At 47.5% G+C, this 25,009-nt stretch overlaps 14 protein-coding genes across 14 annotated transcripts; 8 read left to right on the top strand and 6 right to left on the bottom strand.

The window, feature by feature from the left end:
• Nucleotides 1-500: 500 nt before the first annotated feature.
• TGAM01_v203537 (hypothetical protein) lies at nucleotides 501-1,508 on the top strand (the record flags this gene model as incomplete). Its single annotated transcript, XM_018801138.2, has 3 exons — nucleotides 501-530; nucleotides 576-995; nucleotides 1,053-1,508. The coding sequence occupies 3 exons, from the start codon at nucleotides 501-503 to the stop codon at nucleotides 1,506-1,508; spliced, it is 906 nt and encodes a 301-aa protein (XP_018665409.2).
• Nucleotides 1,509-2,152: 644 nt separating this feature from the next.
• On the top strand, nucleotides 2,153-3,583 carry TGAM01_v203536 (hypothetical protein; the record flags this gene model as incomplete). The annotated part of the gene is made up of 2 exons (XM_024549224.1): nucleotides 2,153-2,245; nucleotides 2,321-3,583. The coding sequence occupies 2 exons, from the start codon at nucleotides 2,153-2,155 to the stop codon at nucleotides 3,581-3,583; spliced, it is 1,356 nt and encodes a 451-aa protein (XP_024406061.1).
• Nucleotides 3,319-3,576, bottom strand: TGAM01_v203535 (hypothetical protein; the record flags this gene model as incomplete). The annotated part of the gene is made up of 2 exons (XM_024549223.1): nucleotides 3,319-3,481; nucleotides 3,548-3,576. 2 exons carry the CDS (start codon nucleotides 3,574-3,576, stop codon nucleotides 3,319-3,321), a joined length of 192 nt encoding a protein of 63 aa, XP_024406062.1.
• A 1,636-nt stretch (nucleotides 3,584-5,219) lies between the features above and the next one.
• TGAM01_v203534 (3-oxoacyl-(acyl-carrier protein) reductase) lies at nucleotides 5,220-6,224 on the bottom strand (the record flags this gene model as incomplete). The annotated part of the gene is made up of 2 exons (XM_018801139.2): nucleotides 5,220-6,061; nucleotides 6,152-6,224. The coding sequence occupies 2 exons, from the start codon at nucleotides 6,222-6,224 to the stop codon at nucleotides 5,220-5,222; spliced, it is 915 nt and encodes a 304-aa protein (XP_018665410.1).
• A 645-nt stretch (nucleotides 6,225-6,869) lies between these two features.
• TGAM01_v203533 (hypothetical protein) lies at nucleotides 6,870-7,091 on the bottom strand (the record flags this gene model as incomplete). Its single annotated transcript, XM_024549222.1, has 2 exons — nucleotides 6,870-6,969; nucleotides 7,030-7,091. The coding sequence occupies 2 exons, from the start codon at nucleotides 7,089-7,091 to the stop codon at nucleotides 6,870-6,872; spliced, it is 162 nt and encodes a 53-aa protein (XP_024406060.1).
• Nucleotides 6,884-7,977, top strand: TGAM01_v203532 (hypothetical protein; the record flags this gene model as incomplete). The annotated part of the gene is made up of 2 exons (XM_018801140.1): nucleotides 6,884-7,301; nucleotides 7,367-7,977. 2 exons carry the CDS (start codon nucleotides 6,884-6,886, stop codon nucleotides 7,975-7,977), a joined length of 1,029 nt encoding a protein of 342 aa, XP_018665411.1.
• Nucleotides 7,978-10,021: 2,044 nt separating this feature from the next.
• On the top strand, nucleotides 10,022-10,573 carry TGAM01_v203531 (hypothetical protein; the record flags this gene model as incomplete). Its single annotated transcript, XM_018801141.1, has 2 exons — nucleotides 10,022-10,186; nucleotides 10,256-10,573. The coding sequence occupies 2 exons, from the start codon at nucleotides 10,022-10,024 to the stop codon at nucleotides 10,571-10,573; spliced, it is 483 nt and encodes a 160-aa protein (XP_018665412.1).
• A 357-nt stretch (nucleotides 10,574-10,930) lies between these two features.
• Nucleotides 10,931-11,602, bottom strand: TGAM01_v203530 (antibiotic biosynthesis monooxygenase; the record flags this gene model as incomplete). Its single annotated transcript, XM_018801142.1, has 1 exon — nucleotides 10,931-11,602. One exon carries the CDS (start codon nucleotides 11,600-11,602, stop codon nucleotides 10,931-10,933), a length of 672 nt encoding a protein of 223 aa, XP_018665413.1.
• Nucleotides 11,603-12,306: 704 nt separating this feature from the next.
• Nucleotides 12,307-12,681, top strand: TGAM01_v203529 (endoribonuclease L-PSP; the record flags this gene model as incomplete). Its single annotated transcript, XM_018801143.2, has 3 exons — nucleotides 12,307-12,357; nucleotides 12,413-12,547; nucleotides 12,598-12,681. 3 exons carry the CDS (start codon nucleotides 12,307-12,309, stop codon nucleotides 12,679-12,681), a joined length of 270 nt encoding a protein of 89 aa, XP_018665414.2.
• Nucleotides 12,682-13,360: 679 nt separating this feature from the next.
• TGAM01_v203528 (integral membrane protein) lies at nucleotides 13,361-14,944 on the top strand (the record flags this gene model as incomplete). The annotated part of the gene is made up of 1 exon (XM_018801144.1): nucleotides 13,361-14,944. The coding sequence occupies one exon, from the start codon at nucleotides 13,361-13,363 to the stop codon at nucleotides 14,942-14,944; it is 1,584 nt and encodes a 527-aa protein (XP_018665415.1).
• Nucleotides 14,945-15,023: 79 nt separating this feature from the next.
• On the bottom strand, nucleotides 15,024-15,837 carry TGAM01_v203527 (hypothetical protein; the record flags this gene model as incomplete). Its single annotated transcript, XM_018801145.1, has 3 exons — nucleotides 15,024-15,225; nucleotides 15,274-15,544; nucleotides 15,603-15,837. The coding sequence occupies 3 exons, from the start codon at nucleotides 15,835-15,837 to the stop codon at nucleotides 15,024-15,026; spliced, it is 708 nt and encodes a 235-aa protein (XP_018665416.1).
• Nucleotides 15,838-16,347: 510 nt separating this feature from the next.
• TGAM01_v203526 (hypothetical protein) lies at nucleotides 16,348-17,235 on the bottom strand (the record flags this gene model as incomplete). Its single annotated transcript, XM_018801146.1, has 1 exon — nucleotides 16,348-17,235. The coding sequence occupies one exon, from the start codon at nucleotides 17,233-17,235 to the stop codon at nucleotides 16,348-16,350; it is 888 nt and encodes a 295-aa protein (XP_018665417.1).
• Nucleotides 17,236-18,492: 1,257 nt separating this feature from the next.
• Nucleotides 18,493-19,134, top strand: TGAM01_v203525 (hypothetical protein; the record flags this gene model as incomplete). Its single annotated transcript, XM_018801147.1, has 1 exon — nucleotides 18,493-19,134. The coding sequence occupies one exon, from the start codon at nucleotides 18,493-18,495 to the stop codon at nucleotides 19,132-19,134; it is 642 nt and encodes a 213-aa protein (XP_018665418.1).
• A 1,363-nt stretch (nucleotides 19,135-20,497) lies between these two features.
• TGAM01_v203524 (hypothetical protein) lies at nucleotides 20,498-21,641 on the top strand (the record flags this gene model as incomplete). Its single annotated transcript, XM_018801148.1, has 3 exons — nucleotides 20,498-20,879; nucleotides 20,943-21,325; nucleotides 21,378-21,641. 3 exons carry the CDS (start codon nucleotides 20,498-20,500, stop codon nucleotides 21,639-21,641), a joined length of 1,029 nt encoding a protein of 342 aa, XP_018665419.1.
• Nucleotides 21,642-25,009: the final 3,368 nt, after the last annotated feature.

The following is a 25,009-nucleotide window of genomic DNA, read 5'->3' as shown; positions in this document are numbered from 1 at the left end:
TACGCAACTACACCACTTTACTATGTACCTGAAGTGAAGACAAATGCCTCGCGTTTGCCTCTTGTTGCTAACTAAAACCCGTCGTGTGCTTCCTTGGAGCCAATTAATAATGTGACCTTGCGGGCTGGTGGCCACTATACTCTATATTCCCTGAGTGCATTGTGCCGTGTCTCCAAGGATTCCAAATGCTTTAGCAGATGGAAGAAGCGAGCATTGATAATCGGAAGTTTACTGCACGCCCTCAACAGGCTATCTCGAATTTCGTACGCAACGTGGTTTGTAATGTCTCAGTGAGACGGCATAGATTCATTCTGAAGAATGAATGTTGCACCACATCCTTATCAAGGTCTGACACATCCAATGATTTTCTCCCCTACGTGATCTGAGTGCTTCTTCTAGTTTCAACTGTGGGTGGTCTGTCGTCTACTTCAACATCGAGTATTGAGAAACCCCCACCGTTCTATTTATTACCTCCATATTTTTCTTCTGAAGAGAGGAGGATGTCCAGCATGAAAGTAGCCGTTGTGGGAGTACGTACTCCACCCTAGTAGAATGATTTTGAGTTGACAATTCAGGCGTCCGGTAATCTTGGCGTTTACGTCGTTCAGGCCCTTCTACGCGGCGGCTTTGGGGTTACTGCCATTACAAGGAACGAATCAACCGCCACATTTCCCCAAGGCGTTGCCGTGATGCGTGTCGACTTCTCATCACTAGAGTCGATTCGGAACGCCGTTGTAGGGCAAGATGCCGTTGTTTCGTTGACTGCTTCTGCAGGGACAGCAACCCAGAGAACGCTCATTGACGCGATTATTGAAGCCCGTGTCCCGAGGTTCATACCTTCAGAGTTTGGTTTAAACAATCGCAAATACCGCGATAGCCGGGTAGGGCATTTTCTCAGAGAGAAAGTTAGTAACTCGGATTATTTGATCGAGCTATCCGAGAGACACGAGTGGTTCTCTTGGACCGGTTTATCCACCGAAGTTTGGTTGGATTATGTGAGTTGCTGTTTACGGAATCTATGTCTCCTGTTTGTAGGTCTAACGAATCTCAAGGCGCTGGAAAATGGAATTTTTATTCTAAATGCACGCAAACATGAAGCGATGCTTCTCGACTCGGGCAACGAGACTTTCTCAGCCAGCAGCCTCGACTTCGTCAGTAAAGCCATTCTAGAAGTGCTTCGCCGCTCTGACAAGACTGCCAACAAGTACCTTAGCATCGCTGAGGTGACAACAACCCAGTCTGAAGTCATTAATCTGGCAGAAGACATATGCGGCATACGGTTCGATCGTTCTCAGAGATCAAGCAAGGAGCTGTCGACTATACTAGACGAGAGACTGGCAAAAGGAGACAAAAGCGCCTATATAGGCCTTCTGGAACTTCATTTTTTTGCGGACGGTGCGGGCCATGCGTTGAAAGACGAAGATAATGCCAGCGATCTTCTGGGCCTTCAGCCTCGAAGCTTGCGCGATATTCTTGAACGGGCCTTGGCCTTTTTTGGGCGTGGGTAAAGGATTAGATCTACGACTGCCGGGTTTCCTAAGGCCACCTAAGATGTACATAGCTAGTAACCACTTTTCCTTAAGAGAATTCAACTTCTGTTTCATCAGTTCATTCAAATTCAATTATGTGAACAATCCTTGCTACAGTCGATCTGGACCTTATGGAAGTCCACACACCTATACATGCCTAGTGGGACACTGAGGCATGGAGCAAGTCCCGGCACACGAGGAAGCGCTGTTTTATGTCTGGAATATGATGGCTTATTTGGCCATGCAAGGGTTCTATTCGCACATTTGGCGTAGCAAATTGAGTTGTCGCTGGGAGGGACTTCGCCGCCGAAGTATCGAGACACTCCTTGGCTGTCAACCAATTCGAAAATGCGCCTACGCAAGTAGTTTCTATAAAGTTTGCAACTAATAGTGCACCGTAAATAGCCTTGGAGCTTAGGATTCTATACCGAGTAGCCTACTTACTTTAGCTAATACGACTGGCCGGGCCGGACGTGTCGGCATCCCGGTGCTAGACTTTGCCGCATCTGACAAATTATCCTTCACTACCCACAGTTGCCCACGCTCTAGGTACACGAGAATCCCCGTTTCGATCGTGGTGCCCAACCAGCTTGCCTGACATTGGAATACCTTGTGAGCACCCCATGGATACCAGTACTGATTCCCAGCCAACCAGTCGCGCAAAGCCCAGACGGCATCCACGGGAACCGCGAGAACAACATGACAGCACTCTCCAGGTAATTGCGTGCTTTCTAAGCGTTTGGCAGGATGCTTGCATCGCCCAGTTTCACTAACCGATTGTGTTTGAACAGGTTCGGAGGGAAAAGAACCGCCAGTCGCAACGGCTGTTCCATGCTAGAAGGGTTACCGAGTTGGCACGACATGCAAATCGGATTTACCACCTGGAGGCAACACTTGAGAAACTAGGCAATACCTTTATCCAGCTTGCCGACGAACTTCTAGGCTCCAGTCTACCAAATGTTGACCCAGCTTTAGGTCAAAAAATCCATCTGTTGCTGCAGAACGCTCTGTCTCTCATAAAGGAAAATGTGGACGTGGCTGCCTCGTACGACATGGCCGAGCGGAGTAATCCATTGCCGCCTCAACAACAGGAAGCTGCCGCTGATTTCAAAGACGCAAGCTCTATACAAGCACACCGCGGTCGTGTTGAAGGTTTACATAACCACACCGAGCTATGCATAGAGTCCAGGGCTGGGAACCTTCTAATATCGGATGCCACCGCTGCTCATCATCAGTCAACTATTGGAGATATCCTCGCAAACTGTGAGCCATCCAATTGCTTCAACCTAAGCTCTGAAAATGTATTCGGCAACGGCTGGATGCAGATTCCACGCGTGGTTGAATCTCTCAACTTGCACGGATCCGTCAATCAGTCTCGTCAAGTCTCGATGAGCCTGATGGTTGTCAGCTCATCTTTGTATTATGCATATCACTCTCTACTTGAATCATTTGATTCGTCAAATACTATTTTTCGATATGCCCTTAACATTCACACCCGAGAAGAGCTACTTTTTAATTTGCGATGGTTCCTCGGGCCTGGAAACGGCGAAATGTATCGCCTAGCCAGCGCCACCTTCAATACTCTGCCGCTCAATTGGCCTTCTGAGGTGCCATCTTTGCAGCCGATGATTAACTCAGAGATCATCTCTGATGTAGATGGTCTCGGTCCCAATCATCCGGCTAATGAGGGCGCGTTTCTCAATGCCGACCAAGTTACATCGTACCTAAACTTGGAGTCACTTCGATACGTCAGAGACGACGTTCTTGAGCTCATCATCGACGATTCTATTTATAGTGGATTTGGTTCTGGTCTCTCGGGGGAGTATTTCAAAAATCCGTCTTGTTTTCTCAATGCAGATTTGTTCTTTCCATCGGCTACTGGAGGGCGTTCGAGTAGAGACAATATTTCTATGGCAATGCGGAAGTCAAGCATCTTTATCTCAAAGTCGGCCCTGTTCAAAAACGTGTCAAATATCTCGCTCTGTCTCAGCTATGGGCCCGGATTCCGAAAGGACTACCTTGAGGGAGCGCTCTCGGCATCAATCATAGGTTGAATGGCCGGGGTTTGTTTCGAACCGTAAACCGGTAAACCGCTTGGATATTACTGCTAGGGTGGCAATTGATGAGCGGGCAGTGCACTTTACTAAACAGGCATAATCTTATCCGGGCATGACTAAGTCGCTCCTATAGAGGATAACTCTCCATACTTTGATAGTAAGATGATTTCTATACTGGAAGAATATCAACCACTTTAGCTTACACAGACAAGATAGCAATAAAGGAATTAATGTTTTATTTGCCTGGCTCCGGAAATTGAAGGACGACTATTTTGAACACAAAGGCTGGAATGAAAAACCGTAATGTATGCTCTTTCAACAAAGTTTCCACGTCATCACATCAACCAAAACCGGAGCAAACCGTTAGTCGGCGCCTTGTTAAGTTTAAGCTACTCAGTATCGGCCTTATTACCTCTACTTGGGTCCTCTTCACTCTGGGCCTTATTAATGCTAGCGGTATATGGTCCTGGGACGACTATCACACTATTACTGTACTTTCTATCTTTAGTGCACTCCTTGTAGTAGTAGTTGTGCAGCAGTATTTTGCCATAGGGACAACTCCAGCCAAGCGTACCTTTCCAGACCATCTGTTTTTTTTTTTTTTTTTGTTATTGTTTTCCGCGAACACAGGTTCTTCTCTTTATCTCGTCCGCCGCCATCGACTCTGCTTTGCTGGCTGTCCCGTACTACATCCTATCTACTTTCCATTCGTTCACTCAGACTCTGCTATTCAGGATGCTGTTCGTCTGCTGCCCGTTCCTGTCGTCGTAAATCTCGCACAGGGTTCCTCATGTGCAAGGTCTGTCTATCCCCTCCCATATAGTTTGTCGGTGGGGTTCTCATTACCATCGGCGGGGGTCCTTCTAAATGGAATTTCTTAAAGCGGCCCCCAGCCGGGCCTCAACCTACGGGTCCAGTTGGTTTCCTAGCTTTCGGAGTTGGGTTGACGTTTCAGCTTGGCTACGCTTGCTGTCCGGCCCGCCGATGCGGTCGACGCTACTAGTTTATAAAATGTGGCTCAAGTTGGAGTGCAGGTTCTGGTCTGGAGAAAGTTCTTGCCGGACAGGGCTCCCAGCGAGTTGAGACTGTTGGCGGGCTCTCCGGCGCTGGTGACGATTTAGATTCGAGGTCTTGCCCGAGGATCTGCACGACGCCGCTGTTGGCGCCATCTGAAAGCCGTACAAAAGTCGTTCTTGCTGCCGACCGTGGCGGGTGAAGTGATCATCTTAGCCTCCTTAGCTTTGAAAGGGAGCGGCTTTTCACGTAGGCGACTGTTTTGGGACGTTGGGGGGTGCTTCTGGTGGCCTTGTCGCGGCCCGGTCATAAATGTCGCACACTATATTCAGATATGGCTCGTGGCATTGTCATTTGGGGTGGACATTCTGTTCTATAAGGGCTGACTGAAATGAGTCTCTGTCTTGTTTGGTATGGTGTAATTCTGCTCTGTGGATGTAAGCTTTCACTTCGTTATCGCATTTGTTCTTATTCATCTTCACTTAGCCGCGTATGCGAGAACAGAAATCTCTAAAGAGGAAGAGTTAAAGACTCAGCCAATCTAAGGCCGGCCTTTTTATATATATATATATTAAAGAAAAAACGGCGGTTTCCGTTGCGTATTTCCCCAAGAAAGTGATCAATATGAAGACGGCATAGCCGAGAGTCTTCCTCCATCGGTAACAATAATACTGCCATTGAGATAGCCACCCGCCGCGCCCGCCATCCATAGTATAACACCAGCGATGTCTTCAGGAGCACCGGACCTCGTGAGCGGAATAAATTCCTTTGGAAAGGAGCCCTCGGAGATACCTTTACCACCAATCCCGGAGGCCTCATAGATGAAGTCAGTCATCTCGGAGTGGTAAGGGCCTGGACAAATGCCGTTAACACGAATGTGATGTCCAAGTAACGTAGTCGAGAGCATCTTGGTGAGCAATGTCGCCGCCGCCTTAGACCCGCCATACGCATAACCGGCAACGCTGACTTGGCGAATAAAGGCGGCATTAGAACTCATGATGATTATCTGGGGTCGAGGGGGCGAGAGAACCCCGCTTACTGGAGGTAAGCGTTTGGCATTTGCCGCGTCGAGCAAGGACAGAAATGCGACGGAGGTATAAAAGGCTCCTGTGAAATTTATGTCCGTGACCTGAGAAAAGTCTTCGAGCGAAGGCGTCCAAAGAAACTCCTGGAGCTCCGCCACGGTAGCGGGGCTGCCGTCTGGTTTCGGAGGAGGAGCGCCGGAAGGCCCCATGATACCGCTGTTTGCTACGAGGAGGTCAATGTGATTTGTCTGAGCCGCAACCCTCTCGACTGCAGCTTTCAACGATTCTTTCGATGTCACATCCCCCACGACGGGAATGATGGAGCCCTTTAGGCCCAATGAAGCTGTCTCTTGAAGCTTGCTTTCTCTGCGACCGATAACAAACACCTTGGACGCACCATTAGCGTCAAGTGCCAGGGCCAGAGTTCTTCCGAGACCTATTATCTTTTCAGTGAGCGAAAGTTTTAAAGTTATAACTTGGCCGAGCGCCTGGGAACCCATGAAAACCCCAAAGGGTTGACACTTACCACTCCCACCCCCTGTAATGACTGCCACCAGCCCGTTAACGGAGAAGAGATTGCGCGCTTCGAGGGCCTCCATTTTAAGCAAACGGCAAGTTCTAACTTGTTTTAGATTCTGATGAGGTGCTCCCAAAAAAGGCGGGATATAATCTAGCCCAGCATTGAGCGATGACAAGCGGTATTTATAAGGTATACCAGCTTTATGGCAGTTATATTATTGTCCTACTTGTCCCTCCCCAGAAACATCACAGACAGATGAAACTTGACGTGGGATTTGTCACGCGACAAGTATCACGGCTTACGGATAGAGCAGTGGGTCAGCTAAAGTTATTCAGCTTGTTTAGAAATTCAACTTTCGCAAAGGCGTTTCTTTTACTCGGTTTGATATTCATGTCTATTCAACATAGGAATAAACGGAGTGTTTATTAATTACGTGGGGCGTACGCAGTTTGGGAGACCCCAGACACGTCATTTAATAAACATGGGCAGGCATCACGGCTCTGCGGCGAGTTTGAATCTCTACGCTTGGGCTGTCCCCGCACTGCATCGGGAATTTTACTAAGAGGCCCCGGGTTGACCCATTTTCAATCTTTAGGATATCAACCTGCTTTCGCGTAGATATTAAGTAATGCCTTGTACAGGTCCATATGCCACTTCTGGAACCGAGTATATTAAGCCGCTGAATGTCGAAGGAAAACTCCTTCTATAACATTTTATTTCGTTTTCATCCAAAATCAAATGTCCGATCGAAAAGTGGTCCTCGTGCTTGGCGGTGCCGGAGCTCAGAACTCGGCAGTTGTGCGGGAGCTTGCGAAAAGTGGCAGCTTTTTGATCAGAGTCATGTCCCGCAATATACAATCGGAAGAGTGTGTGGCCTTATCTACATTGAGTTTTGTTGAACTAGTCGAAGGGAATTGTTACGATGAAGCGGTTCTTTTTTCAGCATTTCAAGGGGTACACGCATGCTTCGTGAATACTAATGGCTTCGCCATCGGCGAGAAGGCTGAGCTTTACTGGGGCATCCGGATATATGAAATTGCGTATTGGTCTGGAGTCGCCCATTTTGTGTATAGCTCGTTGCCGTATGTGTCTAAGAGGTCCGGCTATAACCCGACGTATCGAGTCCCCTTCGTTGATGCTAAGGGAAAAGTCTGTGGTGAGTATAAAAATGGCTACTGGAATTTTTTATGTGCATTGTGCCTGTACTTATCAAATGCCTAGAATATTTGAAAGCCCAGCCCACTGACAAGATGAACTGGAGCATCCTCGAAACCGGACCATATCCCGAAGCTTTCCTCACTGCTTGGGCGCCTACCAAGGGTGCAGATGGAACGTACGTTTTCAAAATGCCAATCGGATCCGAGGGCGCTGTTCCATTTGTGGCTTTAGTGGATCTCGCCTGGGTTGCTCGGTATATTCTTGAGCACCCACAGGAGTTTGAGGGTGGTCTGCTTAGCATTGCTATTGCACACACAAGCGGTGATATGGTAGCATCGGCTTTTACAGCTGTCACTGGAGAGCCAGCCCGCTTCGAGCCCTCAAGCCTGTCAGAAGTGGCTAAAACGTGGCCTGCGACTAAAATTGGCATGGCTGGGTCACCGGGTTTTGATGACCCAACGTTGATGACTATGGCAGGCCAGCTGGTACCCTGGTACACCATATGGCAGGAGAGTGGTGGTAATACGGGCATATGGACGAAAGACTACAATCGCCTGGATAGAATTCACCCCAACCGGATACGAAGCATCGAGCAGTGGATGCGGGTTGACGGTTATTCTGCGCAGAAGCGTCCTCCTGTTCTTAAGACCGGAATTTTCGGGGATCCTATGTAGTGGGCAAATCGCTAGGGAATTCTCGTTTAAGTTGTTGTTCGATGTCTCCTTACAGAATGGTGCCACATCGGCGTCTCAAAATTCCCAATAGCCATTGTGGTAGCTTATTATGATTAGAAGTACGCTGGAGCTATCACTGCCCCGGCTTAACTTGGAAATATAGACCTCATCAACCGAGCATATCCTGTTCCCATGATCCTATATACCCAACCTATTTAAATCAGCCCAGCCGCTGGAAGCCAGTCAGAGCGATCCTTGAGAGGCAGAGGTACATGGAATCACATACAAAGCAACACAGCCAAGCTAAGCATATACGAAGCAACGCCTAATGTTGGAATGCAGCCTTTGAACCTACTACTAGCTGCACCGAGCTTTGCAGGCACGGGGTACCGGCTCCTAGGCTCATTATAGGCCAGCCGGAATGCTCTGTATTTCTATTAGTAAGATATTTCAGCTATTTCTTATAGGCCCGTGTGGCACTCCCTTTGTACCAATACAAAGCTCTTTTGTAACCTCTACCATATGCTCGATTTGAACAATCCGGGCTTTACAACACCTAGAAACTATATACAGTGCAACCTTTTAGACATCTTCATTCTTAGCCAAATGTAGTAACGACTCTGTCAAAGTAAAGTACTAGATACTAATCTCAATTGGGTATTTGATGCTATTGCTTGGTATGCTAAAACATCAAGGCCAATGACATTTCTCTTCACTTGGTATAAATGAGTAGCAGAACCCACTAGAAGTCATGGAAGAGCTCCAACGTGTGATACGTTTGGCATTCTTGTAGCCTTATCAAGGACTGTAATGTCTTAAGGAAGTGAGAGTTGATATGTATAGCTGCTTTGAAGGAGAAACGGCTCCTACATACTAGTCAATGGATTTGTATTTGGATGCTCAAGACGGCTAGGCCGAAATTGACGCTCTTTTGACCACACCAATATCTAGCGGCTGTCTCTGGATGTATTCTCCCCGACGGGTCAACGCTAAGCTTGCTTTCATACCGTCTTGCATAATGTGGCAGTCGAGTTATCAGATATCAGATGCCGGTCGACCAATTTCGTTCATTTTGGAATAGAACATCGTACAAATACTACTAATGGATGCAGATCCATCGACTTCTCACATTGCGTGAAGAGGGTCCCGTCTAGTGATCCGTCAACTGCCACGCATATCTAATACAGCAAGCTAACTTGATCATATGGGAGCCGTATTAATGGATCAAATATCCGTAATCATGAATTTACAACGCACAGTGACTGATATCGTGTCTTGGGGTGCTGGTTGTACTTTCTGTGCTCAATTGCTAAGTGGAGTCGATACTTGCCATAGCCCTAATATAAGTGCTGCGAGAAAATCACTGATAGCTACACGACAGACAAAAGTGTATTTCTCAAATCACTAGGGCTCGTGTAACTTACTACGGTCTAGCTTGTCTTGATTTATTGTACAGGATTGCCTGCTGCATATACCAGGCGGGCGCAGCAGATCGTCGATCTTATCCTGAAACTTGAGCAATGACTTCATATCATAGCGCTAGACAATCTTAAATTTCAATTTCATCCTGATGGTTATTCCTTTTGTTTGTGAAAGCTAATTCTGCGTTTATGCATATATTATACTAAATGCTCGGGCGTCCCTAAGTCTACTACTGACACTTGGCTTAAACTCTCCGTGCCCCTATACATACGTTATATCTTGATACATATATGCGGTGGTCTTTTCTATATATAACAACATCCGTCCCTACCGCCCAAATTAACTTTCTCTAGCTACATAATCGCTCCTACACTTCGATTGTTGCATATTTCAGGACCTCACTTCTAGTAATGAGCGACAGCTGCCTTTCTCGCCGACGATGAAACCCCAAAATGAACCTATAATCTCCAATGAGCTTTGCCAAGGCCTACTATAGAGTTGGCAGACGCACCGCTAAGGCAGAATGCCGTTGAACATCAATGCTTCATCTCGGTATAGTTTTACCCCGAGCCTTAGGAGAGTTGGTCCGAGTCCTAACACAGTAAAGAGTGGTGCCTCTGAAATGTTAGAGAAGACAGTCTTCAAGCGTTTGTCATATGATGAAGCTGCCAGAGAGACAAATGTATCTTCTCACAGTCTCGATGCCGACGATACGTCTGGCAACAAGAAGAATGCAGTTGAGAAGCGTAAAGCCCGTTCCAAGAATGCGTCTCCGGCGGCCAGGACCGTGAGTACATGGCCAAAGACTTCAGGTTGGTAGTAGAACACAGCTGCAGTGCTGATACTCTGAATATAGCGCCGGAGAGCTCAGAATCGAGTGTCTCAAAGAATATACCGAGAACGCAAAGCGAAGCGCATCCTAGAGCTAGAACAGTCGCTTATCGATGCGCGTGGTAAGTTAGAGACACTGAAACGGGCGTTTGACACGCTGGATGCTGAAAACAGCCTGTTGAAAGCAGTGTGGTGGCAAAGTAACTACGTAGACATGTCGTATGCTATTGTTGGCCAGCCGCGTGGAGAAACAATGATCTTCACTGCCCCTGAGGCTGCAGGCGGGGAATCGACAGATTCAAGTGCAGCCGGTTGGACTTTCGACGGCGGTGCGTCTACCTAGCTTTGCATGTTCTGAGTTGGAGTATGCGGTCGTACTAATGCGATATTCAGATATCGTGACGTAAACGACATGTTCGGTCATCTGGTTTGTCTAATTGCGAGGAATACTTGTTCTTTGTTCAGTATTTGAAATGGATAAACATTTTCTGTCGATGGTGCACCGTGGGTCATACAAGAATATGAGTATCCGCTTAGATGTATGTTTCGGCTTTCGTCGACACAGGCCGATCCACAATGCCAAGTGATAAGATCTTGGTCTATAACTAGGTACATGTACATGTAATAGAAGAACCAGAGTACCTCTACTAGTATTTGGCTTTCGAACAAGGCATTAAAAACAGTCTCAAAATTGGGCGTCTTATTCTCTTCGTTCTACCTCCGGATAGTACTGCGGAGCTTCGTCGCGTCTATACATTCCGTAGTCTCGAATAACTCTTGCTCCCCGGTGTCTGATATCCTTCTGGCCCTCCCGCGTTTCGAGAAAATCGACTGCAGCATCGGCAGTTGTGAATGACAGATAGGCGATAACATCACCAGGATCTAAAACAGCATTGAACGCATCCCAAGACACGAGGCCTTTCACATTGCCCAACTCCAAATGAAGACGTTCCAGGGCCTCTTCCTTCGTGGGGTTTTCTAATCCCGTCTTGTCCATACTGATAAGTACAGTTGCCTCTGCGTCGCCTGCGCGCGTAATGTCCAGCCGCTGCTCTTGGACCTTGTGTCTGTTTGGTACGTGTGTATCTGCCGTAACCTCGCAGATTCTTAGTCGATAGTCTAAGAAGACTTCATTTCTACCCTTCTCTTGGGCGTCATGATGTAGACCCTTGATTCGCCACCTAACTAGCGACTTCTCATCTCTCCAAGTCGAGAGCGATAGAACCCAGCCAGGCTGGGTCAAAGAGCCGTACCGAATGTTATCGATGAAGCCGTCAATTTTGACCAGTTCCGGCCTAAGTGTTTTGCCAATGTCAAGATAGTGAGACTTTTCAGCTGCTGACGGATGAACTTCAAAGAGTACTAAAAACATGGTAGCTGCGTTTGCGGTGTTGCAGTTGATTGTCGTGTGAGCGAGTGTAGTAACACAGAAATTGGCTGAATTTATATGCTTGTTTCAAACAATATTGAGAAGCAATAGCCGGAATGTCTGAGTGTTTGTCATGGTTTACCACATTAGTGGATGATCTTGATCAATAAATAAAAAACAAGACAGTGATGAAATTCTGTGAACCTCTCTTGGATTCCAAACGGTGGATATCGTGACGACAGGGTAACCGTATGAAACATGGATTCATAGAGTTGATGTTGCTAAGGTATCGTTAGTCAGGCTGTGAAGCTGGACGCCACATTTCTGCGTATAGTGTGTTGCTTTAGATATCGACGCTCACGCTCGGACGAGCCGCCTTTTCTATTACCCGAGGCAAATGACGTAAATTCGACCCTGGGAATATTCAATGCATTTTAATTTATAAGAGTATCTACAATTATAAAAATTTCCATTTGGCTATATATTTAGCAGACAAGGCCTTGAGCAATTTGGGAACACGCACGTTTAAAAACCAACACCAATTTTTACTGGCACTGAGACACATCGTCACGAAAAACGCCCCGGCACCGCCGATCCCAGATCTGGTATGGCTGACTCTACATAATTCTTTCTCTTATTTTCTTTTGGGCCTTACTTTCTACCAACCTTTTATAGTTCGCTCAGGGCGTAAGAGCAGGTCCGTTCCTATGGACTCAGGGTACTCTGGGTGCCCCGACGGCACTATGGTTGAAGGAACGGTATGTATTACTATAACCCTGTCCATTAGGGCACATGCTTATGCAACTCATATAGGTCCAAGATCGTGCAAGACAAGTCATTAAGAACCTTGAAGCAGTGCTGGCTGCTGAGGACATGACATTGAAGGATGTGGTGAAAGCGACCATTTATTGCACGGATTTTGATAAGAATTTCCCTCTGGTCAATCAGGTTAGTTGAAATGGCATGTTAAGGTCAGATATGAAGCTAAATAACAGCAGGTGTGGAAGGAAATGATGCCTGAGCCACGGCCCACCCGAATGTTCAATGGGAGTTACTCAATTGCCTCTAAACACGGATGTTGAGATAGAATTCGTTTGTTACAAGCCTTGACTGATATAGTTTCTTAACGAAATAGTAGCCTCCTTTTAGACTCAGTACATGTATTTATGCCCGGCGCCGACATAGAACTATCTAGTGCTAACTGGGGAGTGTACAAATTCCTTAAACGAACGGCGTTGCCGGCTTGCCGACTAGCATTTCAGTGGATACAGGCAACTTGCGCAGTGTTTTGTTAAATCGCAGCCGCGGAGTGTCGCTTGTAGTAGCAATCCACATCCATTCAGATCGACTCGGTTATCTCTAAGCTCATTGGAGGTAGATGTATCCAGGTTTCTTTCACATGTCCTTTAAGTCTTGACTACTAAACAGAGCCTTAACTTGATCGATACAAAACTGAATTTGACACATGGATTGCTCTTGCTAACACGTTGCTCAAACGGCTATAAAAAAGCCCGAAATGAGCACTCCAGTCACCTAAGAATTGCATGTATTGCGCGGCTCAAAGTTGTGGCTGTGAGACCGTTTTGACCACATGTTGTCTCAACTGGCCAAGAAAATCCAATGCCAATATCCAATTGGAGATATAAGATGCGCGACCGAGAGTCACAAACACAATGATCTCCGACAACGATCAATGCAGAGTCATCCTCTGTACAGAGTCAGCCCCTTTGCTGAGCACTCATCAGGAGTCCATCATCAAACATGTCGCCTTCGCAGACCAGCTCAACAATAGAGCTGGAGACAGCTCCAAGCCACACTCCAGCCATGATGGAGCTGTCTGAACCAACTAGACTCACTGAAACTTCTGCATCCATCTCAAAGAGCCGAGCCGTCGCCATCATCGTCTGCATCACATGCATCAGCGGCATCAGCAACCTGCTGGCCGGATTGTTAACAGTCTGCATCCCGGTCATCTCAGCAGATTTGGGGTTTCCCCCAGAGCTTCAGCTGTGGCCAGCTTCAGCCTTTGCTCTGGCATGTGGCTGCACTCTGCTTCTCTGTGCTGCCGCCGCCGATATTTTGGGTTGTCGACGGTTCTGCCTCGTGGGTGCGTTATTGCAAACCCTCAGTGCATTGGGGGCAGGACTGGCCAAGACACCATCACAGCTTATTGCTCTTCGGGCTATGGCTGGTATTGCAGCGTCCTTCTGCCTGCCCAGCGCTGTTGGAATTGCAGCTCGCGCCTTTCCTGCTGGCACCAGCCCTCGAAGCCGCAGCGCCGCATTCTCTGCCATGGGCGGAGGACAAGCTGTCGGGTTCGGACTGGGTCTCGTGTTGGGCGGCGTCTTCAGTGATACGCTTGGCTGGCGCTGGGCTTTCTACACGACGGCCATACTGAATGTTGTTGTATTGATTCTGGCTCTGTGGGCGCTGCCATCAGACATAGATGGTACGATATTGGGGAGAGAGACGCTCAATCGCCTTGCACGAGACATTGACTGGCTGGGCTGTCTTCTTATCAGTGCAGCACTTGCTCTTCTATCGTATGAGCTCGCAGTTGTCTCGGGACTTGATGCTGGCAGGCTTATGCACGAGCCGGCAAACTTGACAGTACTCTGCATTTCTTTCGCGCTTTTGCCGCTGTTCTGGCTGTGGATGCGTCACCAGACACGTCACTCTCGACCAGCACTGATACCAAATGCGATATGGAAGAACCTGCCTTTCACAACTGTCTGTGTTACCGTCTTCTTGGTCTGGGGAGCCCTCAATGCCAGCGAGCAACTCGCGGCGCTGTACCTGCAGGAAGTGCGCAACATTTCTCCATTGACGGCGTCTCTGTATTTCTTGCCGGCGCCAGTTGCTGGAGCCATGATGAACATTGCCATTGGCGTGTCTCTTCCTTACCTGAGGCCTTCACTTGCCGTGCCGATTGGCTGCCTTGTAAGTGGCATCGCGCCACTGCTTCTCGCCACTCTGTGCCGTCTCGATGGCCCCAATTACTGGCATGCAGTCTTTCAAGCTATGGCTTTAAACCCCCTGGGCGCAGATCTCATATACACCATCGCAAATCTGGTAGTCACTTCTGCTTTTCCTGCAAAGACTCAGGCGTTAGCTGGCGGCGTCTTTCAGATGCTTTCTCAGATCGGAAAGAGTATCGGCATCGCTTCGACATCAATCATTGCGCAGCAAGTGGCGGCATCATCGCAGTCATCAAATGCGAATGAAGCGCTGCTCCAGGGCTACAAGGCGGGTTGGTGGTATAACAGCGGTCTCAGATTTGTAGCGGCTCTTTTGAGCTTTTGGGGGCTCAGAAATGTTGGCAAACTAGGAGTCAAGATTGATTAAAGAGTCCTTGAAGTTATATACGTAAATGTACAGGTATCGTACACATTGTTTGACTTAGCAACGTATGCACAATAGCATCTCAACTTGGGAGGGGGAAATGGCCTCCGAATATCAACGACTCGTCAAATTTCACATACCCTTTCCCATCCACAAATGTATTATTCCACGGGCCTTGCTCTTTTTCTTCTGCTAATCTCAGGTAGTGTTCGCCATGAGCCTCGGGACTGGGGTTGTAATATCTGGCCTCTCCTCCGGGCTCACGGTTATCAGCGTGGTAGAATCTAGGTTTTGTTTAGCATGAACTGCTCAATCAAAATGTCAAAACATACTTGTAGCCACTAGATTTATACACTTCCGCCAAATAGTGTATCATGTGCGCAGATGCTGATTTGCCCATTCCAAAGGAAACGAGCGGCTCCATCGCCATCAGATGCAGCTTATTGCCGGTGTAAATGAACGTTTTGGAGGCATCCGGCGGCAATTCTGCGAAGCCTTTGATTGCCTGCTGAGCCGCTGCATAAGCCGAAAAAGTATTGATATGAGCATCGGTAATTACACTGGATAATGGCTGATCGAATCCTTGCGTGGAAAAGGCGAAAGCTAGGGACGATGTTCTTAGCATATACTCCACTCAATATCAAGCCAGCAATATCCCTACCGTTATACACAACCACGCTCGGTATCCCTAGTTTACTCCTGACCGTAGTGAAGACACCCTCGACTGAGAAGGCGTCTGACAAGTCTGCTTGTATCCATAGGTAATCATCGCCGGGCTCAATTGCTTTGTTGGTGCGAGAAACCACCGCTACCTTGTAGCCCTTGCTGGCAAATGCGCGAGCCACGCCTGCAGCGATACGAGGTCCAAAGCCAAATATGAGGATTATCTTATTCATTTTGTTGATCATTTTGCTTCGGAGTTATTAATGCGGTGTTGTAGAGGCAACAAGAGTTATAGCTAATATAGACGAGACTATATTATAGTATGCCTTGCGAGGGATCGAAGCAGTTATAGTCGCATGTGAAAGCCATATATTGGTGAAGCTTACGCAGCCATATATTTATTGATTACTTGAAGTTGTTGAATAGCCTCGCTTCACTGGGTTATACTTTGCGCTTACATGCCAAACCACCATAAGCGCTGAATTTACCTATTGAGATGTCAATTAGTCTATGAGCTGAGCAGAATAGTGAGCTTTTATGGCGTTGTTATAGCGCAAACACAATTCAAAAACGGAGTTGGGCGACAGTGGCTTATGCCTAACAGCTGAAATTTCGATCATGTACTACAGTACACCTCAAGCTAACAATATGGCATTGACAGTGAACATGATCATTTATAACTTTCTTCAACCTTGTCTTTAACTTGGCAACGTTATTCAACATTGAGTCCACGTTGTCGACATCTATGAAGGAGGGTAGCTCAGCTTGCCATAGTACTCGCGGAAACTAGTCGGCTTCCGCCCAATCAACCTCTCCAAGTCTCCCGTCGTCTCCTCGAAATCACCATTCGTCATTGTTTTAACCCAACTGAGACGGAATTGCGGCAGCAAAGGCGGGCCACCCTTTTTAAGTCCATGCCAGTTGACATATTCCTCTTCACTGACCTCCTGAGACGGCACCTTTGTGTTTTTGATTTCGCTCAGAATCTCGGCAACTTGCGAAAACGAAAACGCCTCGTCGCCACTCAGCTTATAGGTCTTATTCTCGTGCCCAGGCTGCGTCAGCACAGTAACATTGGCCGCTGCGAGGTCGTCTCGAGTGACAGGCGCCGTCTTTCTGTCTTTGCCAAACGGCATGCGGACACCGTCTTCAAGCATCTCTCCACCAAAGTACGTGTGAAACGTTTCCAAAAAGGCCGGCTGCATCATGATGGTGTACGCCATACCGGATGCGCGCAGGGCCTGCTCGGTGAAGGTGTCGCTCTCGGTGATGTCCCACAGCACCACGCCTGAGCCCTCTCGGCGCTGGATCGAGGTGTAAACGACGTGCTTCACTCCAGCCTGTCGCGCAGCCGTGATGACGTTGAAGTGCTGCTTGATGCGGTCGGTGAAGGCGTGTGCCCCGATAAACATGATTTTGTCAACGCCCTGGAACGCAGAGAGGAGCGAGTCGTAGTCGAAGTAGTCCGCCTTGTGCACCGAAACCCCTTGATCGACGAGGCGCTTGACTTTCGAGGGATCTCGAGTAATAACAGCAAGCTTTTCGGGAGACACTTTTTCGAGAAGAAGATCAATGGTTAACCCTCCCAAAAGACCTCCACTGCCCGTAACGAGAATCTTTCCTGAAGCCATTGCTGAGGTTGCTGTTGATAAACCGAGCAACCTTAATCTGGTGGAGTCTATTTCGTGCTACAATCAAAAGCTGTGTAGAACAGAATCTTGATGAAATCCAATTGATGGTCGATTGAACAATACTGATTTACAGACAGCTACATGGAAACGCCCGACATCTACGTTTTATATGTGCACTCACGCCAATGCTCCATTCCAATCTAACAGCTTGCTCGGCATAAGTTGCCTCTCTCTTTGTAATGTATTCAACAGTCGACGATTTTTCCAATGTCGAATTCTGAAGAGGATCAAAATAGAGGGCCAAGCAAACAGATCCAACGCTGCTAAACTGCACTTGTACCTGTCGCGGCTTAGTTAGTTGATAACTCGCTCTCCCCACAATACCCGCCTCTCGGCTCGCTCTTCGCCCCTCGGAATTTCTTGCCATCTTCCATTAGGTTTTATGCGTAGCGGTCTAGAAATCTCTCCTATCCGTCCATGAAAAATAAATCTGTCTTTCCAAAATTGGTCAGCATACGCTATTAGGCTTCGCTGGATTTCTTTTATTATTCTATACGAAGAGTTGCTCAACAATCGCAATCTCCCGTCCAGGCATCACAGCAATCGTAATCACTGTGGAGAAAATCATACGAATGAGTCCGATATGATGGAATCGCTCTAGAACGTCGCGCAGAAGTTCTTCACATGTAACTTAATTTTCCATTCAGTTACTTTAGCTCAGTTAAAGCGATGCAATTTATGTCGCTGGAGTAAACCAATTTATGCCATTGTAATATGCTTGGGAAGATTGGCATGAAAACCTGCAATTGTTGGCTGTAAATGATACGTCTGCATACTTTTGGAAGATTTTATAAAGCCCAAAACGCCGTACTTAATTATAACACAAGTTGAGATAATCACCGGACGTAAATTGGAAGTGCTAGCCTTAGTCACTTCATTCTGGCGGGTTGTTCATGTGCAAGTGTGGATCGGGAATATTGTCAGAGTCATTAGAGCGTGCTCGCAGCCCATTGAAGCGATTCCGCTCGGCCTATGACTTGAAGCTCTCAAATGGTCATCTTCATCACTTGTATCTTGCGTTTCTTGTCCAATAACTTGAGATGGCGATATCATCGACTACGAGTTCACATGTTGACTCACTCGCATTCGACTGTCGCGGGTCCGAAATCGGGGCCACTTTTTTAGAAGCTGCCACTAATAAATGATGTGCTGTGAGCAATTTGAGCCAGTTGGACAACAGACGAAGCTCAAGTCAAGATGGTCAACCACACAGAGTCCTTCGACTCTGTACCACAAGAGCTCGTAGAGCTACTTACCGCTGAGTTGCCATATTCGCTGCCATTATTAAGACGGCTGCAATTCACAAAGTTCCCGCATGGAACTTCCGAACATGCTCGAGTCATCTTCATCTCAGCCACTGAACTCTCATCCAAGCCTGATGTATATACGGCAGCATATCTGGATTTTTCCAGGTCAGGCACTCAGATGTTTGTGTATTCGACTCTAGAACATCCTCGCAACGGATATGACCCGAGTACCGATGAGGTTTACAAGGAACAAGTAGCGGAATTGGTTGGAAAAGTCATTAGCTTGCGCAAAGAATACGGGAGAGAGCTGTTATTCACTAACCCAGAGCGCATTCTGGTCGGGACTCTTCACTCAAAGATTCGGTCAATCTTGGAAACATTTGAAGGCAGAGTCGAGTCTAGGCCTTCAGGCCTTTTTGATAAATGGCTCATGAAGAGAGACGAGCTACCGGTCCTTGGTGACGACCTTCCACCGGGAATGGAATGGGGAAGCGCCAGTTTGGATGATTGCCGCATTATTTGCGCCCGAACAGACATTCCTCGAACACCGCAAGTCAAAAACTCAATTGTCTATCCTGTAACAAGAAGCTAACCAGCAGCTGGATAGAGAGGAGTTGGTTCACCTCCCCAACCTTACGATTAAGCTCGCGGATAAGACGCCAATAGTGTGGGGATTGGTGGGAATAGACGGCTCACTCATATCGATTCACTGTGAGGTTAGTAATAGCACATTGATTCTCCAATCCTAGTCAAACGCGAGCTCACATGTCAACCAACAACAGGAGCCTTATAGACGTCAGGGTCTAGCTAAAAAGCTAGCCGCGAAGCTTTTACGAGAAAAGAACACACTGTCTGCGATCGATGGACTAATCGCGGCGGACGTGTCACCTACAAACACAAGCAGTCGCGCCATGTGCAAGGCTCTGGGTGGTAAACCAGACTGGACCACATCTTGGTGAGATTTGCCCGTCTGGCTACGTTTGCATGAAGAAGACTCGCTAATATCGGCTCCGGTATAGGATTTGCCTCATCTTGTCAGAGCCAGAAGCGCCCACAAATCTCGAATGAAGTCGATGTGGAAGAGCCAACTGGCCCACAATGAGCGGGTTCAATGTCCGCAAGAATTAACGACTTTGCAATGCAGGTACTACAACGCGAACTTCGGATACACGCATTTAGCGATGAGGATAATAGAATCGCATGCTATAGACAAGTGAATTAGTTTGACTGCTTTCGCCCGCCCAAGTAATACTACTCATTCTGTATCGCGTGTGAGGACTCTGGCCCAGATATATAGACAGCATCTTAAGGTGTAAGCTTACTGCATTTGGAATGCAACCCTCTATCCTACGATGTAACATTGAAAGGATCTAGGCCCCACAGGTATAGAAACACATCTGTTGCAACATTTGAAAACATAGATACAAGCACCGCCGTAGCGCTCCAAGTTAGGCGTTACTGTCTTGCTGCCCAAGCTCCCCGGCATGGCAGCGCGGCAACCCACAATCAGGTAATAACCCACAATCCGACATATAGAGCAGGATCATCAAGGATCTGCCACAGATCCAGCAGTCAGACTTGCTTGCATGAATCGGCAGTTTATGATCAAAAGATGAGCTACGGCTTATTCCCTGTCAGCTTACAGGGGCCAGAGGTATATGCACGTAAATCAGAAGCCTCTTGTAGCATTTGCCAAAGACACGTCTTTGGACATCATCAGCATAAGCAACAGCCCGATGGTGCATAGATGGTATCATAGTTCTCCATCAAGACGTCCTTGGCAAGCGGTGAGACAACATGCCCACATAGCAATGTCAGGGTAGAGGAATCAGGCCTCGTTTATTGTCACAAAGACCGGAGACTATAAAAGGTCTGGAAGTTCCAATCAACCTGATGCTGTCAACTAAACCCAAATAATCAGCATCGATTTATCTTGCGCCAAGCCAATTGAAACCATGTCTGGTCCCTCAGTTACTTTGCCTGTTGGCGTGGACGTAGCCGCTTTTGACACTGCCTCCAAGATTCTTCAAGTCATAAACAGGTACAGCCTTAAACGATCAAGTGACACGACAGCCAAGGCAGACGAGGGCGCTTTAAAATATCTTGCTGTCATTTACTCTTATGTCAAGGCAAATGCTACAATTCCCATGGCCCTCCCCGGCTTCCCATTCAAGTCTCCAAATTCACAACCAGGGTCGGGCAAGGTATTGGGCAAGCTGCCTGACAAGGCTGAAGAGCTGTCGCTGGCACACCTCAATGGGTTATGCCTTTCCATTAAAGAGGTTTACCCTCCAGGTGCACAGCTCACAATCATTTCGGATGGCCTCACATACAATGGTACGCTTTTGTCAATCTTTTCTTTATAATAGCCGAGTGAAGTACTGACTCCATAACGCCTAGATCTACTTGGAGTGTCAGACTTGGACGTGTGGAACTATGGGGAAACTCTAAGAGCCATTGCTACAGCCAAGGGACACACGCATATAACCTTTGCGCGACTCCAAGACCTCGTAGCAATCACTTTGCCAGACCAACTCGAAGAAATGATTTACGTGGCAAACGCGTCAAACTTCCGACGAGCACTACTCAACGGCTTTAGTAGCCCTGACTGGAGCTGGGAGACAGCCAGCCAGAGAGAAGACGTCCAGTTGACATACAAGGGGTATATCAAGGCCGTGGGGATAGATCTCCAGCACATGTACGACATTACAGACGACGCCAGCAGGGCCAAGTTTCAGCAGGGATTGGAGTACATAGCTCAGCAAATGCTGGCTCGCGGAGATGTAAGCGTTCACCCCTTGACTCCATCTGATGCTTAACTGACAACAAATGCAGGCGTTTGCTAATGCTATCGGACAAAAATACAAAGACTATGTCCGCCTGTCTATACACGCGTCAACTGGAGCAGCGAAGTTAAGTATCAACCTGTTGCCTACGGACTCCAGCTACACAACTCCTTGGCATTGTGCTGTGGCGTATAAGTTGGATGGCACAATCACTACCAGTAAAAGATCTGATTTCGATAACGACAGTTCATACGAACTTGTCTACGAAAGAGACAGACCCAGCCATTACCGCGAAAAATCAGCCTCCAGCTGATTAAAATATCAAACAACGAGCAGTCCATGTTTGATATCACGAGCCATGGTGCAGAGAAGACCAAGTTTCAGGCTACAGACGTCAGGATCGGCGGGCTTGAAGCAGTTGATGGTGAAGCAACTCGAGGCCATCAGAACTATATTCTACGATAAGAAACTCGTTTATTTCCATGTTGTGATAAAGGCGATGTTGTGAACGAGTCTATATCTGGAGCGGATTGAGAGCTTTGTACGTTCATTGTGATGAGACGGGAGAGCTGGTCGGGCCGCCATGGGCCACTGAAAAGTACTGGCTTCAGATAACGGCTAGAATAAATGGTCTTATCAGAACACAGGGTTTTTTTCAATCGCAAGCAATATTCTTAAAACTCGAACTGCCAGCAGGATATGTGCATCCATGTTGTATTTGGAGTCCTGTGTTACATGTCCACTGGTGTCATGTATCCGTGCGCCACTTGCGACAGAAAACTTACAGCGCACAACAGGCGCCCGCCAGTGCCTGTGCTGCCTAAAGTGGCGCTGTTTATAGCGGTCCTAGCGCCTCCAACCAGTAAAAGCTTTCTGGCTGATTCAATTCACGCTTCTCGTGATATCAACTTCAATGTTCTTTTCAGAAGTGCTTTTCATCGCATCATGAAACCGCCATGTCCACATTCAATGGCTTGGTCCGCGAGTTTCCAGACATACGAAGTGTGTACATCACTGCTCTCTCGGTAAATGAACGACTCTGACATGCTCGCAGTTGATTACTTTCGACACCATGACGGAATTTCACCGCCATCAGCGTGCTTCTTGAGGTAAAGTTATCCCCAGAGATACGATATATGATACGCAAACACGTCCTGAACGTCAAATAGCCATGTTCACTCAGACCATCTCGCCGGACTTGAGACGCTTCGATCCCCATTGTAAGCCTCCAAACACCAAAACCAGTCATTAGTGCTGATTGCTGTTCCAGCGTCTACTGCTCTGCGGCTACACGAGAAATCCTGCTACGGCTTGAGCGCTATCCCTGCCGCATCAACTACAGCAAAGGCATTCTTGAGGCGCGGCAGCAGACTTATAAGCATCTCAGCAAAGTAATTGTACGCTCACTAAATCACGGATCAAAAGAGTCATCTGGCAGCAGCTCACACTCAGCAGAAACCACTTCCACTCGAATCCCCAACCATAATCGAACTTCAACCTGGAAATCAGCTTCTGGTTACACTTTTTGATGCGAATCACTGCCCTGGCTCTGTCATGTTCCGTAAGTGAAGCATGTCCCTTGTAAATAATTCCACTAATATCCTTCAGTCATTGAGGGACAGGGCAAGGCTTTCCTCTATACTGGCGACATGCGCTGTGAACCATGGTTTGTCAATACCATTGCTCGAAATCCAGCTCTCATCGAGTATACTTGTGGCATCAAGACTCTAGACACCATATACCTCGACACCTCTTTCACCGACAACGTTCCCTTCCAGACAAAGGCTGAGGGCATCGCAGAGCTGCTACGCAAGGTCGCGCAGTATCCAAAAGACACAATCTTCTATATACAAGCATGGACTTATGGTTACGAAGATGTTTGGATTGCTCTATCCAAAGCTCTAAACTCTCCCATCCACGTTGACGATTACAAACTTCGCATTTTCAGCTCCCTAACCGCATCTCCAGAACGATCTAGTTTTGGCTCACATCTAACGCCAACTGCAGCTGCTCTGTCCGGCTTCATGTGTGGAAACTCTTTTCAGCCCGGCTGCTTGACTGCAAACAAAGACGTGCGCCTTCACAGCTGTGAAAGCGGCAACATGTGCTCCAGCGCAAGACAATCTTCAGTCGTCAGAATCCAGCCCGTCATTGCGTCATTTCCCGACGGCAATGTCATGCACGAAGCAGGAATAGGAGGAGGCGGCGAGGACTTGGAGCGGGAGATGGAACTTGAAGTTCCCAGCACGAGCGATCTCCATAGTTTGCTCGAAATGTGCGTAATGGTGACAATGTTTACTTACTATTTGGGGCTAATAATTTCACAGAATAGATGCATTGAAGAATACCACAGAAGAAGCCCGAGCCGAGTGCGCGCGACTCTTGACAAACGCATTAGCAACCAGCCGCAGTTTGCAACTCAACATCAAGTCCGAAGACATTCAGCTGACTGATTTGAAAAATGCCATACTTCCCATCGCAAATCAGCATCCAGAAGCAGGCTCTGCTACTAGAAGCAAAGTTGGAGATATGCTTCCAAACATCATCCGATTCCCCTACTCGCGACATTCCTCGTACCCCGAACTTTGCAATCTAGTTGATGCTTTCAGACCAAAGGATATATGGCCCTGCACGTTCCATCTTGAATCATGGCGAGAAAAGGGTGATTTATTCTCATGAATAGCCGTACAAGTTTTGAAGCTTGACTAACGCGCTTTCGCAGGCATTTCAATAGAATCGCTCTTCGGGCAATATTGCAGTGGCAATATATTCGCTCATGACATAAAAGTCGATAGTCTTACAAAGCAAAATATTCGACCTATTGTGGATGAACCAGACACTCAAAGACAGGAGAGTTGTTCTTCAAGCGTGCCCTCTCTTGCGGACCACGCGTCGCCGAGGATATGCCACGCACTCAAACCAGTCGCTAATTCCGTCTCTGAACGCAATGTCAGCTCTCTACAAAGAGCATCTAATGTACCATATGGTGATAAACGAGAAAGTACGAATGCAAAGAAGCTAGCCGAGCCTTCTGAAGAGCAAGTCGAAGACGCATCTATGCTCGTTCAAGAGTGGCTGTCTCAGTGCCATACCGATAACGCTGAAAATGGAAACGGCTCGCAAGATACTACAACGTCTTCGACTTCGATACTCTCTATACGCCACTCTTCAACACGGCTCGATGCATATGAACGTATGATTCAAAATTGCAGAGGAACCGAGTGGAACTCGATCGAGCTCATTTCAACAGGCTGCAACCACAGTGCTGTAGAACAAGAGCTCTAGTTGGACAGGGGGGGAAGGACAAGTGAGTTCCGACTCGTGTTGAAAAGCGACGACCTTTTGACAGGGAACAAGTGTCGAAAAGGGTAATAGCTGAGATTACCACATCGAGGTAATTCAGATCTCTCGGACGCCACGGCATCGGTCCGCGAGCCGCATTATACTAGCCACAAATGAGTAGGTGCAGAAACCAATGTATCAATAAGATCAAGCTTCTAACTTCAGTCAGTAGTCTCTCCGCATCTAACGATGTCCCTTGTCAACGGCACAATGAACTTGCCAACTGTCCAGGGTGTTTGGACAGGAATTTAGAGTACATGTAGTTATAGAGCGGAAGATGTAAAGATCTGGTGACGACTACACTCGGCCTACATGTTACAGCCTTTGTGGTATAGGCAT

Source organism: Trichoderma gamsii, assembly GCF_001481775.2.
Source record: "Trichoderma gamsii strain T6085 chromosome Unknown Scaffold_9.2, whole genome shotgun sequence".
NCBI classification, from domain to species: Eukaryota; Fungi; Ascomycota; class Sordariomycetes; order Hypocreales; family Hypocreaceae; genus Trichoderma; species Trichoderma gamsii.
The sequence above is the reverse complement of the archived record's forward strand: the minus strand, read 5'-3'. Positions and strand labels throughout refer to the sequence as shown.